Source organism: Polypterus senegalus, chromosome 13, assembly GCF_016835505.1.
Source record: "Polypterus senegalus isolate Bchr_013 chromosome 13, ASM1683550v1, whole genome shotgun sequence".
Taxonomy (NCBI): domain Eukaryota; kingdom Metazoa; phylum Chordata; class Cladistia; order Polypteriformes; family Polypteridae; genus Polypterus; species Polypterus senegalus.
This window is the reverse complement of record NC_053166.1, coordinates 156,986,074-157,004,464: the sequence shown is the minus strand read 5'-3', so window position 1 is coordinate 157,004,464 and position 18,391 is coordinate 156,986,074. Positions and strand designations below refer to the sequence as shown.

At 45.9% G+C, this 18,391-nt stretch overlaps 1 protein-coding gene across 1 annotated transcript in view; it reads right to left on the bottom strand.

Moving 5' to 3' along the window:
* dnah3 (dynein axonemal heavy chain 3) overlaps nucleotides 1-18,391 on the bottom strand; it is a 302,407-nt gene that overhangs the window by 10,215 nt on the left and 273,801 nt on the right. The window contains exons 51-58 of the mRNA XM_039775085.1: nucleotides 17,198-17,396; nucleotides 13,161-15,302; nucleotides 9,785-10,010; nucleotides 5,902-6,146; nucleotides 5,568-5,684; nucleotides 5,294-5,451; nucleotides 2,237-2,404; nucleotides 270-412 (exon numbers count right to left, since the gene is read on the bottom strand). Of these exons, the coding sequence (XP_039631019.1) occupies nucleotides 270-412; nucleotides 2,237-2,404; nucleotides 5,294-5,451; nucleotides 5,568-5,684; nucleotides 5,902-6,146; nucleotides 9,785-10,010; nucleotides 13,161-15,302; nucleotides 17,198-17,396 (3,398 nt within the window). The remainder of the gene's footprint in view (nucleotides 1-269; nucleotides 413-2,236; nucleotides 2,405-5,293; nucleotides 5,452-5,567; nucleotides 5,685-5,901; nucleotides 6,147-9,784; nucleotides 10,011-13,160; nucleotides 15,303-17,197; nucleotides 17,397-18,391) is intronic.

The following is an 18,391-nucleotide window of genomic DNA, read 5'->3' as shown; positions in this document are numbered from 1 at the left end:
CCCCTCTAGTGCATCTGTTGTTAATTTCATTAACACCACAGCAGCTGAAACTGATTAACAACCCCCTCTGCTACTTAACTGACCAGATTAATATCCCAGAAGTTTCATTGACTTTATGCTATACTCTGATTAAAAAGTGTTCCTTTAATTCTTTTGAGCAGTATATATAGTGCCTTAATGTGATGGGCACTATTTAAAACAGAAATCTAGATAAATATATAGCGCCTTTCCTCTGAATCGTCTCTACCTTCCCTGGCCCCGTGCCATACCTGTTGAAGCGGATGAGCTCCTGCCTTAGGACGGTGTTCATGGATTCCTCGTAGATGACAGGGTACTGTTTCATCACCGTCTCCAGGTCAAAGTCCGGGGGCAGCTTTGATAAAATATCTGATGCCAGCTCTTCAACCGTTTCCTGAAGTACATGATAAAATAAAAATAAGATAAAACAAAAATCCATTAATTTTATCATATTGTTGATTGAGCTGCCCTGTGGGACGTCCTGAGACTTTGTGGGACCCCTCAAAGTTGCTGGATATCATGGCCGGCCTGTACGCTGGTACTGTGAGTGTTGTGCAGAGTGGAGGCAGAACCTGTGCTTTTTTCCCCAGTTGTATCTGGGGGTCCGTCAGCAGTGTTTTCTGCTCCTACTCTGTTCAATGCTTGCATGGACTGGGTGGTGGGCAGGGTCAAGGGGTCCTGCGGCTGTGGGGCATCTGTTGGTAGAAGAAAGATTCACTGATCTTGACTTTGCTGACGATGCTGTGATCTTCACAGAGTCAACTGAGGCTCTGATCCGGGGTCTCAAGAGACTGACTGAGGGGGTCTGAGTGTCTGGGCTTGAGAGGGTCCTGATAAAAACCAAGAGCCAGGCCTTTACTGACCTCTTGGGCATGGCCATCAGCAGTGTGTCTGTCTGCGGAGAGAGTGTCGACATTCCTGTCCAGTGACATTTCTGTCTCCGGTGACTCTTCCTATGAAGTCAGTAGACTGATTTGGAGAGCACGGGGGGTCATGAGGTTGCTAGAAAGGGGTGTGTGGTGCCCCCGATATCTATGCAAAGGGATGAAGAGTCCTGGGGCATTCATTTTGTGAGACATGGATGCTATGGAGTGACCTGAGATGAAATTTGGACTTCTCCGGTGCTGTGTCTCTACGGAGAGTCCTTGGGTACCACTGGTTTGACTTTGTGCTGCTCATGGAGTCCCGAATGAGGCACATGACCTGCATTGTGAGGGAGCGTCAGTTACGGCACAACCAGCCTCATTGTTGAGGACCTGAGCGGCTAGACCAGGCCAAGGGGATGCCCAGCAGATAGATGGTTATTTCCGGGGGTGGGATTGGACCACGTGTCTGCCTGAGGGGGGATCCTAAGCTGTTTCATCGTGTTGTGGATGCTGCTACACGCTGTACCAGTGCATGCTCCCTGACCTGTCTGACCTGAGCTGATTTGATCATATGTATATTATTCTAGTTTGGGCCAGTGTCAGAAGTACGTACAGAGCAGGGGCCGTCACTGCAGACGGTGTCACGGGGTCCACTCACACTTTAGCACAGTGGGCCCATTAACCAGATATGGCTGGGCAAAGAAATCCAGGGAGAGCGTGCCAATCTACACCGAACCAAACGGAGCTACAACGCTACCTTCTGTGTCACCGTGCCTTCCTGTTGATAAAAAATTCCATTACAACTAGATGTGTCACACGGTAAGCTGCCCCACCTTATGAGTTTGTCATTGATAGCATAAGGGAATTTCTAATTGCCTTTCATACCAATCACCATTTCAGTCCCGGAATGAATGTTTGAATGATTTATAAATGGCAAACTTGGATGTTTTATTTGCTGTAAGTTTCAATCCAGCAGAGGGCAGCAACGATTATCATTTTGGTCCTCCTACTTTGTACTCCTCTGGTCTTACTTTCTAAAAAACACACAGCAGCTTCTCCAATAAGCTAGTCACTACACCGGCCAGAAGGAAAACTGGCTGGTCAAAGACAAAGAACGGAGAAAGTAAAGCAGAGGTTGACGAATCAAAGCCAATGGAGCAAAACAACAAGACACTGGGAAGAGGCAGAGATGTCAATCGGGAAACTGGTAGTCAGACATGGAAGGAAAAAAACAAAACATCGTGGCCAACAACACAAGGCAAAGCGCTCCTGAACATGGCTGAAGAACTCTGCCGCCGTGTACAGCCTTCGTGTTCTCCAAGGTCTGTGTGCACGGGATGTCAGCCACTCACCTGGGAGGACTTGCCACCTCCTTCCGACTGCCTGGGCAGGGTCAGCAGGACCCCCTCAAAAAGCTGAATGGTCTCCTGGTTGTCTTTGGTGATGTCGGCGTTCTCATGGAGCCCAAACACCTCTGGCTCGGCGATGATGGGGAGATTGCGGATGTACTCAATGTAAGACTGAAAGGAAAAAAAAACAGACGGGCTCAGGTTTTACAAGTCGTCACATCTCTCATTTTAGTGTGCGGTCTAATCCTCCTTGAAGTGATTTTTATGGTTTATTTCCATCCTCAGATCTACGTAATCCAGTCCAGGGTCATGGGAGTCTGTACTGGTGGCAGAGGGCACAGCACAGTAACCAGTTCTGTGCCAGACCATCACAATGGGACAGTATGCAGTAGCTCTATATGTTCATATCATGAGTGTTCAAACAGCGCAGAGTGTGCAGCCCAGGGTCTCGCACTTGTGTTGTTATGCTGCGCTGAGTGTCACTCTCGTCTGTCTGATATAGTGCCTTCCCCCTGCCATATCTGTCTATCTAATACTATAGTGCCCCATTTTTATTCTTTAATATTGATCTGTTATATATCCTTTCAATACTAACTGGTCATCTGTTTTATACTATATAGTACCTTTCATATCTGTTTTATACTATATAGTTCCTTTCATATATTTTTGTCTGTCATATTGTGCCTTTCACATTTATATGCCTTACATCTTTCAGATCTATTATAAAGCGCCCTTCCCATTTACATGACTTATGAGGTCTTTCACGTTTATCATCTAGCATTTTTTCCCATCTGTCTCTGTCAAATAGTGTCTTTCACATCTTTATATCTATCATTTCCTATTTATGATAGTGCCTTTCATGTCTATTATATATTGCTTTTCCCATCTAACTACCTATAATATAGTGCCTTTCCTATCAATTGAATAGTGCCTTTAACATGTATATGTCTTATAATATCTATTTATCCATTATATAGCACCTTTCACATATATCTATCTATCTGATGATTATATGGTGCCTTTCACATTTTATCTATCTATTATATAGTGCCTTTCACATCTATCTATTTATTATATACAATACAATACAATTTATTTTTTGTATAGCCCAAAATCACACAGGAAGTGCCGCAATGGGCTTTAACAGACCCTGCCTTTTGACAGCCCCCCAGCCTTGACTCTCTAAGAAGACAAGAAAAACTCCCCAAAAAAACCCCTTGTAGGGTAAAAAATGGAAGAAACCTCGGGAAAGGCAGTTCAAAGAGAGACCCCTTACCAGGTAGGTTGGGCGTGCAGTGGGTGTCAAAAAGAAGGGGGTCAATACAACACAGTACAATACACAGAACAGAACAAATCCTCAATACAGTATAAAAATAAAAATTTTAGAAACACAGATTAGAATTTAACAATAGATGATATCACATAATAAGATTTGAATTTGTTTAGAGTCCTGGAGACCTCGGCCATCAAGCTGCATCCCCCATTTGGCCATTTCATGGCTGAAATAGCGCTAATCCGATGAAAGGACCCCTCTTTCCCATGATTCCTGCGATCCTTCATCAGGGATGACTTTACCTTAGGCAGGCAAAACAACTTGGCAGGTGGGCCGTGGCATCAAGTGCCACATTTGAAGCGCCTTTCACATTTATCTATTGTGGCCCAGGAGGACCAGAGGAGGGCTTATGCCTCCTCCAGACCGTGAGGGGGCGTCCGTCCTGGTTATGTTGGGGGCCTCGGGTACAGCTGGGCTTGGAAGCCCAGCACTGTAGGGACCCGTGGCCACCGCCAGGCGGCGCCCCGGTGCCTGAGGAACCTTGGAGCACAGCACTTCCGCCACACCAGGAAGTGCTGGGGGGAAGAAGACAGGAGACACCCGGACGGCTTCCGGGTGCACAGCTGGCACTTCCGCCACACAGGGTGTGTCCAAGGGGAGTGCGGGAAGCAGCTGGAGCCCATCCGGGTTCCTACTTAAGGGGCCGCCTCCCACCAGTCATTAGTGGATGTCGGGTGGAAGAGGACAGAGCTGGAGAGAGGACGGGAGGCGGTCAAGAGAGAGGCACAGTGACTGAGAGTGTGGCCTGGACTTTGGGGAATCGGTGCAAGAGGCACTGGGGTGTGAGCACGAATTGTATGTAAATATTGTAAATAAACAGTGTGTGGTGGAACTTACGATGTCTGTCTGCCTGTGTCCGGGTCCCAGTCCACACTATCTATTACATAGTGCCTTTCATATCTATCAATCTGATGATTATATGGTGCCTTTCACATCTATCTGTCTATCTATCTATATATCTATTTTATAGTGTCTTTCACATCTATCTATATATCTATTATATAGTGCCTTTCATATCTACCTATCTATTATATGGTGCCTTTCACATCTATCTATATATTATATAGTGCCTTTTACATCTAGCTATCTATCTATCTGTTGATTATATAGTGCCTTTCACATCTATCTATATATCTATTATATAGTGCCTTTCACATCTATCTATCTGTTGATTATATAGTGCCTTTCACATCTATCTATATATCTATTATATAGTGCCTTTCATATCTATCTATTTATCTGATGATTATATGGTGCCTTTCACATCTATCTATCTATTATATAGTGCCTTTCACATCTATCTATATATGCCACTTGGCAGCCATTCCCTCTCAGATGCCACCACAATGCCAGTACCCTTCCAAAAGCAGCTGATGGGAGACATTCAGGACTGCTGTCCAGCTATGCCTTTGTTTGATGTGCCACAGGATGTATATTGCCAGTCATGGGGGCTTTAGCAGACACTGAAGACCCCATTGTGTGCCCCCCACTATTTTGTTCTTCCTTTTTTCTGTTTTTGTGTAAGGAATTCTAAGACTGTGATTAGTAGATAACTGAATAAAAATGTCAAGTCAAGAAAACAAAAAAACACAAAGGCTGCTAAAATCCAAGTGCCACACACACACACACACACACATCTGACAAGAAGATGTCCTCACTGATTAGGTGGCTCTCTTGTTTCATGGCTCAGAGGTTTGGACCCCCAAGCAGATGTGCACACCACTCACCTGGTATGAGCCAGGAGGAGGAACAAAATACACATTTCCTGACGAAAGTCGATATCCATCCTGCTGCACCAGCTCCTTGCTGTAGAAGATGGAGAGCAGGGATAAAAGGAGCCGCCGGTCCTTGTCGTCTGTCACTCTTCCACCATAGTTGCACTCGCCTGTTGAAGTGAGAAAAAGAGTCAGACCTCAAGCTCTCACTTCTGAGACCCCCTGCTAATTATCAGAGGTGTCATACCACAGGTGGCCACCGGAGGGCGTTGGGACATTGTGTTACCTGTCAGATACGTCAGCGCCTCGAGGGGGACGTCTTCATATTCGTTTAGGAACATCTGAATCTGCCGCATGCTGATCCTCAGGTCCGACTCATTGAACTCATACGGGATGTTCCAGCCTGGAAAGGGAAGAACAGGAGATTAAAAGTCGAGAGGAAGATAGCAGGTCAAAGACGCCATTTAGGTGCATCACATTCACCACTCCTGTCTGTCCCAGGCCAGGGAGCCTTGACACCCCTCCATACAGACCCTGCGTCCTCATCCCAATCACCCCATCCCTGGTTGACTTTTCCTACTATGCATCGGATGAGCCTCCCGCCCCCTGCAGTGTCCTACCCAGAGGTCCGAAGTTCCTCCTCTCCTGCACCAGCGCGTGGAAGAAGCAGAGGCCAAACAGCAGCTTCTGCCAGACGCCCTGCTTCGTGCAGCTGTTGAAAAAGGCCGTGTCCGAAATGGGGTCATTGAGGTACGAGCGCAGCAGGTTAGCCCTCAGACCCTTGGGGGGCTCATTGGTCATCTTCACGCCATTCTGGAGAATGCTGACTGGGAACTTGTCCGAGGGGTAGCTGGTGAGCCAAAGCCTGCAAGAGAGACAGAGAGAGACGCATACACAGCATGAAACACTCTTACTTTAGGGAGTCTTGTTTTATATAGCGCCTTTCTAGGTAGAGGTCCTCCCGGCAGACAGAGAAACACAAGGTATGGTGGCACAGCATTAGAAATGAATCAGCATGGGAGACTTCAGCCCAAAGGTCCACTCTGCTCCACACTCCAGCTACGTCCTCAGTGTGGACATCGGCCATCACTCTGTCGCCGAGGCAATCGGGAAAGGCCAATGGAAACTCTGCAGCATCGGGTGCAACGCCCCATCTGTCATATAGCGTCTTACACGTCTATAAACCTACCTGTCATTGAGCTTTTCATATCTATTAATTATATCGGACAGAACTGCTATATACTGTAGTGTCTTTTATTTGACTGTCTGCCTTATAATATCTGTCAGATAATGTCTTTCATATCTACTATATAGTGCCTTTCATATCCATTATATAACGTCTTTCATGTCTGTCTAGCTAGCTATATCAGCTACAGTATATAGTGCCTTTCAGCTCTTGCTCTATGATCATACTGTATATCATATATCGTATCCATGTATCTATCTACTGTATAGTGCCTTTCATATATTCATCTATGTATCTGTTATGTGGTGCTCTTCATATCTATCTATGACTGTATGCTGTGCTTTACACATCTCTGTCATGTAAGGTCTTTCTGTATAATACATACTGTAATTCATATGTACTATATAGCACCTTTCATATCTGTTACTGTATATAACTCTTTTTAGTTCTCTTTATCTTATTTTTTTCATATCTATCTAAATGTGGTGTTTTCCATATCTAGTCAGCTAACTATCAGTGTATTTAGTGCCTTTCAGATCTCAGTCTGTCACATAATGTCTTTTTCAGTGATGTATCTGTCTGCTACAGTATATAGTCAGTCAGTCAGTCAGTCAGTCAGTCAGTCAGTCAGTCAGTCAGTCATTTATTTTCCAACCCGCTATATCCCAACACCGGGTCACGGGCCCAGCCAGCACAGGGTGTAAGGCATGAACAAACCCTGGGCAGGGTGCCAGCCCACTGCAAGGCACACACACACACCAAGCACACACTAAGGACAATTTAGAATCGCCAATGCACCTCACCTGCATATCTTTGGACCGTGAGAGGAAACAAGAACGCCTGGTGGAAACCCACGCAGACACGGCGAGAACATGCAAACTCCACGCAGGAAGGACCTGGGAAGCAAACCCAGGTCTCCTTACTGCGAGGCAGCAGCGCCACCCACTGCGCCACCGTGCTGCCCACAGTGTATAGTGTCTTTCATATATTCATCATATTTGTATCTGTTATGTGGTGCTCTTCATATCTATGACTGTATGCTGTGCTTTACAGGTCTCTGTCATGTAAGGTCTTTCTATGGAAGACAGAGCTACATACCGTTATTCATATCGATTATACAGCATCTTTCTTATCTGTCTAACTATTGCTCTCTTACTGTATGTACTGGTAGCTCCTTTTCATTCGTTATTGTGTCTTTCATATCTTATCTAAATACGATATTGTCTTCCATGTCTATTCGGCTAATTCTCAGTTTCTGTATTTAGAGCCTTTCAGATCTCCGGCCATCATATAAACTGTTTTTCAGCTATGTATCTACCTACCATATAGTGCTTTTCATATCTATTGTAAGTGTATGTCTACACTGTTACTGTATATAGTGCCTTTCAGATCCGTCTTGTATAACTTCTTCCATTTTTGTGTTTCTTTTACAAAGTGTCTTTCATATGCTAATTGTCAGTGACTGCATATAGCGCCTTTCAGATCTCTCCATCTGTCATGTTACATAGTGTCTTAATCTAGCTAAGTGTTACTGTATTTAGTTTCTGTCTCCACTATATAGTGCCTTTCATATCTAGTATAATGTATTCACATAGGTATCTATTACATGCCTTTCATTACTCAGTTATTGTCTGCTTTTTTATTTTAATTGTTTTTCATTTTTATTACTATTTAATTTAATATTGTTTTCTTTTTTGTATCAGTATACTGCTGCTGGATTATGTGAATTTCCCCTTGGGATTAATAAAGTATCTATCTATCTATCTATCTATCTAATGCCTTACATATCTATCTATCTATTTATCTACTACTACTATGGAAAAATAAAGCTTGTTTTATATATCATATAGTGCCTTTCATATCTATCTATCTATCTATATTATATAGTGCCTTACTCTATCTATCTATCTATCTATTATATAGTGCCTTTCACATCTATCTATCTATCTATTATATAGTGCCTTTCACATCTATCTATCTATCTATCTATTATATAGTGCCTTTCACATCTATCTATCTATCTATCTATCTATTATATAGTGCCTTTCATATCTATCTATCTATCTATCTATCTATCTATCTATCTATCTATCTATCTATCTATCTATCTATCTATCTATCTATCATGTAGTGCCTTTCACATCTATCTATCTATCTATCATATCTGGCAAACTAGTGACTACTGTATAAAGCGTCTTCCAGATCTGTCTTGTGTAACATTTTTTACGTCTGTGTTTCTGTTACAGTGTCTTTCATGTGCTAATTGTCAGTTACTGTATATAGCGCCTTTCAGATCTCTCCATCTGTCATGTTACATCGTGTCTTTATCTAGCTGTTGCTGTATTTAGTGTCTATCTGTACTATATAGCGCCTTTCATATGTAGTATAATGTACTCACACAGGTATCTGTTATATGCCTTTCATATCTGGCAATCTAGTGACTACTGTACAGTATATAGTGCCTTTCAGATCTCTCTGTCTATCTGTCATATCATCCTGTATTATACTGCCTGTCGTTGTCTATCCATGTATCTGTTATGCACTTCCTTTCATATCGATCTAACAGTCTACCTCTAATTATGACATTTTCACACCCCTGTATAATGTAGTGCCTTTCACACCTTTGAAATGATTATATAGTGCCTTTCACATCTATCGGTTTTTAAATGTCTGCTTCAACAGATCATTTATTTCAGATACAAAGTGAAGTGAAAGTCCCCACGACTCAGCAGTGCCAGCCTTTCAAAGCCTGTGCCCACCTCTGTAATGCTGCTTTCCATGCCAGGATGTAACCACAGGCCCACCTTTGATAAATGTGCCCCTACTTGACAGGGCCGCGACCCGCGTGTCCGTCCCCTCCAGGAGGCGCTCTCTCTTGGAGAACTTTTAGCCACAGGCTCATCCTATCATGTTGTGCTAAGATGTGCCTCTGGGGGGTCTTTTCTGCCCACTGCTATCGGGCAATTCAGTGCTTCCACCTGATGCACTCGTTGATTTTTTAATTTTTTTTTATGTTTCTGCTGTTGTATGTATCTGAATTTCCTCATAGGCTTAATAAAGTTTATCTGATTTAATAATCAGGGGGGTCGACCTGTGCAGTCCATCATGGGTGCACACCGTCACCCACACAGAGCCAGTCTGCCATACCAGGTCATCCAACCCTCACACCTTTGGCATTTGGGAGAGAAAGTCAGCAGAGACAGGCAAAGAACAGCAGTGGGCCTGAGAACGAGACTAGAAAATGGCTGGCGGGGTCTTCGACCTCGAAGGCCCCCCATTCCCACCATAGTGACTCAGACAGACGAGCCCCTCTTTACCTGAAGCTGGGGTTCGTGTTCTCTGGTGTCACAACCTCTTCACAGATTTTTTCCAGAGCTGGCATCCAGCTGGTGGCCAGGTGGCAGTTCTGTAAGACCACCCAGGTGCCCGCCTTGATAGCACTGTGTATCATGTTAGCAGCAATGGGGCCTTGCCCCTGGCCCAGGGAGATAGTCTGGATTTTCGAGCCGCCCATCTCCAGGTCATCCGCAAACTTCAGCAGACCTGCAAAAGAAGCCAAAAGGCATTAAGAGAGCCGCAGACCACTCGCTGGCCTCCTTCCTGACTGGGGTGCTCATTCCTTTTTTATGTCTTTTTTTTGTTCATTTTTGATTTTGTTATTTTTATGTAAATTTTGCTTTTGTTTATGATTTGCAATATTTTTTTTGCTTTTTTGGCCTCCACATTTATGCCTTTGTGATGTGTTTTGTGGGTGTTACCCTAAGAGGCGGGGCCACCTGTCCATCACCAGAAGAGACAGCCCTCTGCCCTATAAAGGTGGCAGTCAACCCCCAGTCCCTTGCGGTTCATTCAGATACCCTTGGATTTGTGGTTTACTGGATTTTTGTCCCTTTTGCTCTATTTTTACCGTATTGAGACTTTGTTTTGTATTGGATTACTTTTATTGTTTTGGGCCTTTGCCTTTGTGCTACCTGGGGCTGATTTGAGGCTGATTTTGTGCAACAGAGCATTTCTTTTTATTACCATTACCTTTTATTTAGCTGATACTTGTATCCAGGGCCACTTACTGTATGCCATCAGATAGATATACTCCGTATCTTTCTTTTCTTTTGTTTTTCCAGTTGGAGCACATGCTTTGAAGTGACTTGCCCAGGGTCACACAGTGTCAAGTAGAGGGACCTTAACTCCCACCCTCTGGGTTTTTAAAGTCCAAAGCTGTAACTGCTACACCACACTGCCTGCCCTCTGTATAGGGTGGTCCAGATCTAATTATGCAACTTTTAATGCAATGCAGGAAAACAATACAAGACAAAAGAATTGCTGTTCGACTGACAACCATCTCCCCGCCATTTTGGAACGCAGGGCAGGTGCTTCCATCTATCAGCAACAAAAAAGATTTTTTGTGAATTCTCTGTGTAATAAACTTAAGTTATAACGTAATGAAAATTGCATAATTAGATCTGGACCACCCTGTATTACTACGGTAGCTGGGTTTTTGTGGGTGGTATTTGTCCCTCTAGTGGGCATTTTGAGTATTTTTGGGACCTCTGGAATTCACGTCACCTCTCTGTCTACACCAGTCCGGTGTCCGAAAGCCCCTCCTTAAGCTTTGATGCGCCCGTGACCAGCTGTTTTTTTGTTTTTTGAAATATTTACACGTCTTCGTCATTGTGTTTATCAGCAGCTTTCAAAAGCCCTGAATTTGCTCCATTTTGTCTTTCAGCCTAACGGACGGTGCCGGCAGATTCTTTTTATTTGCCCTACCGGCCAGTTCTCCTCACTTTTGTTTTCTTAGCCGCAGAATCAACTTCAATCTGTGAGAATCAAATGGGGTCTGCGGATTGGGCGCCTGCCAGTCAGGTGCTGCGGAAATTCAATCAAACCTTTGCAAGGGACCACCTCATACGGTCAGGCATCTTGACAAGCGTATACTGTTAGGGTCACTCGTGACGTCTGTGCCCTGGAGAGCAGATGCCTTAGCAAATCTCCGCCATATTGTCCCTCTGCTGCTCCTGACGCGCACACACATACACACACCTTCTGGACACTTCGTGGGTCACGTAGCTCAGGCAGAGCCCCCTGATCTCAAGACCACTTTCCCTCTTGTTTCAAACTAAGAAAAAAGAAAGGAAGGATAACTATCCATCTAATTATTGTGCCTTTCACACTACATATCAATCCATCTATTATGTAGTGCCTTTCTTACTGTGTATCAAGCTATATATTATAAAGTGCCTTTTACAATATATATCCATTTATTATATAGTGCCTTTCACACAATGCATTATATGGTGCCTTTCACTCCGTATATCTGTCAATCTATTATATAGTCCATCCATCCATTATCCAAGCCGCTATATTCTAACACAGGGCCACAAATCCCGGGCAGGGCGCCAGCCCACTACAGACACACACACACACACACACACACACACATAGTGCATTTCACAAAGTCTGACTATCTATTTAGTGGTGCCTTTCACACTCTATTATATAGTGCCTTTCACTCTGTATATCTGTCAACCTATAATTATAGGGTCTTTCACATCAATCTCTATTATTGTTCTGTTCATTTATCATTTTGTTGATATATTTAATGTATTATTGTTTATGCTACATTTAAGGATATTTATGCGCCATGTTTATTTTCTCTGTGTTTGCCCAAGGGGCAGGACCACCCCTTGCCTCTCTACTAGGGACTGCCCCCAATCTCACAAAAGGCAGGCTCGGAAGTGGAGTCCCTGCGACTCATTGAATGCACTTTGGAGGATTTGGGAGACTGTTTCTCGAGTATTGGATTTCTTTTTGCTTCTGCTTTAGATTAGGATTTAGAATCTTGCACTGGGACTTGCTTCTTTTTCGGATTGCCTGTTTGGCGACTCCTTTTGCCTCTTTTGATCCTTTTGCTTTAGCCAAGGGTTTATCGTAATCCTCTCCCCTTATATTTTGGGTGTTGATTCACATACGATAGAAATTCTAAATGTTGTGCCACTATCATGTAAGTTGGTAACATACATAGTTAGTTAGCAATCTCATTAGAAATGTCCAGCAGGTGGCAGCACAGTGCAGACGAGCTTCACACAGCGAACCACAGCCACATGGAATAAGTGACCATGCAGTGTGGTGGACAGGAGGACTCGAGGGAGGTTCAAAACTCGACTTGAGGGGTGAAGTGGACAGGACTGGCGAGCTTTGGTGGGCTGAATGGCCTTTTCTCATCCAGATTGTCCTAATGACATCCTAGTAGCCTTATAAAGATGGCAGCCTCACTTGAAAACTGCACCAAAGAGAAGCAGCGTCCCACTTTTTGAGCCGTGAAGGGGTAATGAAGATCCAGCACGACGATTCGCGGGTCTGTCACTCCTGCAAGTGTGTGAGTGGAGTAGGAAGTTCTGAAAACTGGGGGAGTTTCGGTGAAAGACCCTCCTCGACTGCTTTAGTGACATCACCGTACTGAACCCTTAATTCACTGATGAACCCCCTTTTCAAATCGCCCACTTCAAAGGAGTTTCTATTCCAACGTACCTTTGGTATTTTTGAATTTCTATCCTTGATTTTTGCCTTTCGTTTTTGTGCTCGTGTTATTCGATCTCCCGGTTTTGACCCTTTTCTGTTTAAACGTCTACCTCCTGGTTCTCCCTAACTGTGTACAGACATAGCAAATCTAAAGTTGGATTTTTTACGTCTTTTTACCTGCCATTGGGTCGGCTCCGGGCGAGAGGACAAATATCAGAGGCGCGCAGCAGTTGGAGTCATCGTAGCTCCCTGCCAGGTCAAACGTTGGCGGTTCGATGAAGGTGCTCCCCATGTTATCCGTTATAAACTCTTGCACCGCCGGGATGATCTTGTCGGGTCGGAAGCACCTGAGCACCACCATGCGGTCCATGCCGATAAGCCCCGCCCACTCATCCGGAAACGTCTCCTCGTGCGGCTTGGCGGAGTCGTAGATCCGCTTCCAGTTTGGGATGTTGGCCTGGACGTGCTCCATGAGCCCCCGGAGGTTCGGCAAGTTGGAGGCCCTCACGATCTCGGACCAGGACTTGTCAGAGAGCCAGTCAGGGGCAGGGTTAGGGTGCGGATTATCCAGAGCCACGCCTCCGGTCAGAAGGAATCTCCAGACCTGGTCATCCACCTTCCCTTTACCCTTCAGGATGCCGACGGTGAGCAGGAGGGAGAAGAGCAGCTTGTCCTTCTCGAAGAGGGAGCGGCAGACATTGTTGTAGATGCTGACGGTGAAATGGTCGATGATGTTCTCAATCCTGCCCTGCAGATCCTCCGTCTTCCTGCTGTGGGCGATGGAGTGCACGTAGAGGTTGATGAACCAGGTGAGCGAGTACTGATACATGGGCTCGATGTTGGCCAGGTCAGAGATGCAGAAGAAGATGATGGACGAGTGGATGGCGACAGGCCGGTAGCCCATGCGAGTGGCGTCAATCTCCTTCTCGGTGATGGAGGCGATCTGCTGCTTCTGAGAAATCTCCTCGGACAGAAGCTTCGAAGACGAAAGGACCTTAATGGCCGTCTCGTCCTCCAGGATGTTGCCCTGGGAGGAGGAGAGGACCTCGAGGATTTTGTCCTCGATTTCCTTCAGCTGCTTCTTGTTGGCGGCACTTTCCACAATGAGCTGGTTCTTCTTCTCTTCCAGCTCTGGCTTCTCCTTTGCTGCCACAATCCCCAGCAGCTGGTCCTCGAGGCCCAAGGGGGTGATCATGAAGTTCAAGAGGCACACCTTGACGGCCACCTCCGGCAGGTAGTGTGGGTTCCGGAGACGAGTGGTCATGTAGAACCTGAAGTCCTTGGAATACTCGATGATGTTTTCACCCAGGCGAATGTACTCCACGCCTTGCTGTTTGAAGGTCTGCTTCAGCAGGATGGGCTCCAGCAGAGCATCCAGTTCTTCTCCGATGTTCTCCAGAAGGACGGGGTTCCCAAACTGGACGGCGTTCTCCAGCGTCCTGACGTAATTCGGGTCGGACAGTTTGATGGCAGACAGCTTGCTGGCCTTCTCCATGTTCTTGATCCACTTATTGGCCTGACCCTGCGGATCGATCATAAGGGGCCAGCGCCTCGAGTTGGACACAATTATGCCGTTGTCGATGGAGAACAAGTCCACCGGGAGGCCGGCAATCTGCCAAGCTCGGATTTTCACTGGGTCCCCCAGGGTGCTGCTGAGGGTAAAATCGTCCGAGCAGGGGATTCTCTTCTCCTTGCACAAAACGTGCCACTGCTTCTGGCACTCCTGCCGGTAGTCCACCGTGAAAGCCCCCAGGTACGCCACCATGCCCGAGGACAAAAGCACGTCACCCGTCAAGTTGACATATCTCACCCCCAGCAGTCGGGCCGCCTCGGTCCATCGGTCCTTCTCGCCACCCAAGCCCCCGATCAGCTTCTCGGCCCGCACCAGCTTCTGAGAGCAGATCTCGATGTTGCTCTCCAGGTCCTTCTTCTTGTTGTTCATGACCTGGAAGTCGTCGTTGAGCACCTGCAGCCTGTCCTCGACGGCCTTCAGCTCCGCCCTCTTGACGTTCAGTTTCTCCATCTGGACCGCGTGCTCGGCCTCGGCCTCCCGTAGGCGTTCGCGCTTTGGGGCCACAATCTTGGCCACGCGGTCGTATTCCTCCATGGCCCGCACCCACTTGCACAGCCCCTCGCAGGCCGACGAGACGTTTTTGATGATGGCCGGCTGGAATTCGGGGTGGTCGATAAATTTCTCTCGAATCTTTTTAATGTTAGCCACTGGGATGTTGTCCTTGTCAAAGGTTTTCAGGTTGTCGAGGAACTTCATGTCACCAAGCAGCTTTTTGGACGAACCCCAGTAGTCTTCGATCATTTTACCTGCAAAAGGAGAAAAGGAACAAAAAGCTGTGAGTGGCAGATGGGAATCTGCTGAAGAAATGATGTGAGTGCCAGACGTGACGTAAGGGGAGACCCGCTGGTCAGTGCTGCCGTCCAGGGTTCAAATCCCTGTCTGGTCACCCTCTATGTGGAGTCTGCATGGCCTTCCTGTGTCTGACTGGGCTTTTCTTAGGGTGTTGCACCCACATACCAAAGACGTGAGGGTCAGGGTGGTGGACCCCTCTAAATTGGTTTGGAATGTGCATGCCTGGTGATACACTGGTGCCCTGCGGTAGACTGGCACCACATTCACGGCTATTTACTACCCAGCAACAGACTGGGTTAGTAAGGGAGCCTTGCATTCAGTATGGGTACTATTGTGCCCAGCAATACACTGGCACTTTACTCAGGGTAAGTATGGTTGTGTGAGTGTGACCAGCAATGAAATGCCAACATGTTCAGGGTAGGTATTGATGCACTGTAATGGACTGGCACCTTGCTCAGGTAAGTATGGGTGTGTGCAGGACTGTGCTCAGTGAGAGACTGGTGTCCTTGTCTGGGGTCTGAAATGGACTGGCACTTTGTTTAAGGAGAAGTATGGGTGTTGGTAAGTGTGCCAAGCAATCCATATAAGAATGGGTACCTTATGACATACTGGTCCGCGTTAAATCTTATCCATGAATGTGGCCTGCAATGGACTGGTGCCAACTTCAGAGAAAGAATGCTTGTGTGCCCTGTGATGTACTGGTGCCCCATTCAGAATAAGTATAGGTATTCATATTAATGTGCCCAGTGATAGACTAGTGTCCCATTTAGGGTTAGTATGGGTGCCCTGTAATGGACTGGAACCTTGTTTAGGGTACGTATGGGTGTGTACATGAATGTGCCCAGTGATAGACTGGTGTCCCTGTTCAGGGAACAGCATGGCTGCCCTTCCATAGACTGCCACCCTGTTGAAGGATACGTGTGTGTGAGTGTGCCCAGCAATCCCTGTTATGAGTAAAAACGGGCATATGCCCTGTGATGTATTGGCGCTCTGTCTAGTGAAATATGGGTCTCATGTGTGAATATGCCCAGCGACTGACTGGTGTTCCAGTATGCGTGTCGTGGTACAGACAGGCACCTCAGCAGGGGTAAGTACAAAAATAAACTGAACTGAATTGAAAAAAAACTATAGGTGTGTGCCCTGAGGTTTACTGGTGCCCCATTCAGGGTAAGTATGGGCATGAATCAATAAATTGGAACCTAATACTGGGTAGGTGTGGGCATATGTGCATATGCCCATCAATAAACTGGCACTGCACTCAGGGTAAGTATGGTTGTGTATCAAAATCTAACCAGCAATAAAATGGCACCATGTTCAGGATTAAGTATGGGTGCCCTGTAATGGACTGGCACCTTGTTTAGAGTAAGTATGGATGTGTGCAGGAGTGTGCCCGGCAATAGAGTGCTGTCCCATTCAGGGTCGGTATGGCTGCCCTTCAATGGACCAATGCCCTTTTAATAGTAACAATGAGGGTGTGCCCCATTTCAGGGCAAATATTTGCGTGAGCATTTGCAGCAGTGCCCAGTTCAGGGTAAGGGTGTGTGGGTTATGTGTGTAAATGTGTCCTGTTCAGGGTACGAATGGGTGACAGGGTGCAGTGGACTGCTTCCCCATTCGAGGTAAGTGTGGGCAAGTGCATGAGTGTGCCAAGTCATGGAGTGGCATACCACTCAAGGTTGCACCCAAAGCTCTGCAGGTGGGTTTCAGGTCCCTAAGACCCTTTAATTCATAAAACAGACAGCGAGGCTGAGTCGCTGCCCTAAGAGTTACCGGCCCACTTGGTGTTTTTAATTCCCCCACGAGGGTCTTGACCTCATCTTATAATTTTTCAGATCTGAGCGATTGGTACCTGAGCCGCTGGGATCGGGCTTGCGCTCGGGCTTGATGCCCTTCATGACGCAGATGCTCTCCATGACGAGCTTCACTTGACTGGGTGGGTTCTGCATGGACTTCACGACAGTGATGTCAGCCGGCTTGAGGGTGTCCAGCGCCGCCAGGGCTGATTCTAACGCTGGCATCACTTCGGCCAGGTCTCCTTCACATTCATCCTGTAAAGCAGGAGAGTTAAACATTTAAATCCGAGGACCCGACCGAGCAGGAATGTTACCATAATGGCAGCCGAGCCGCACGCCGATAAACAACAACGGCCGTATGATAGAAAACGTGTCCATTCAAGCATACGAATACAACCAGAAAAGAAAAGCAGACAGCAATGGGGGAATTTCTCTGACAAAAATATGCAAATGTGACAATACAATATCTGATCTCTCTATTATAATAAACAAATCTTGGGAAGAGAGACAAGATGTGACTTTCAGAGAGACAAGATGTGACTTTCACATCACCGCGAAATGAGACTTTGTACCAAGAGATTTAACCAACGCCTGGGGCCAGAAATAAAAGACAAAGAGTAGATGACAAAGTAGAACGACGTAAAGAATTCAAAAATGTAAAATGCAGAGCAGGTTAGAGATCATGGAAGTACGAAAATTCAAAAGTCTCAAAAAAATGATAGTAAAGATCGCATTAGCGCAAACAAACGGAAATTATTACTTGGTGAAATAACGGAACAGCGAAAAGAGATCGAATATATTGTTCGGATTTACACATTAAGTCAGAGACTTGTAGATCGTCTAATTCGTGTTGCCATCAGGGAGAAGTCGTGTTTGTACCCAATGAAGAGGCGTATCCGTGAGAATGAAAAGATTTGTTGTTTGGTGAAAGCGAGCGGCAGAGACGTGAAGTGGCTGGCATGTAGTGCAGGACTGGGTGGGGGGTTGACGAGCGAAGCGAGCAGGGGGTGAAGCCCCCTAATAGAAATAAAAACACAACAATATGTCATCATAAATAAGCAAAACACATCATGAAATATATTTTTGGGGCTTAGTTCTGTAAAGTTGCGGCCCAAAGTTCTGAGAAGGACCCCAGTGTTGGTTTTCACCAAGTTTGCTGTTTCCGTGTTTTTAGATCTTTAGTGTCAGATGTTTCTATGGGATACTGAAGTAGAATTACAAGCAGTTCAGAAGTTTCAAAGGCTTTTATT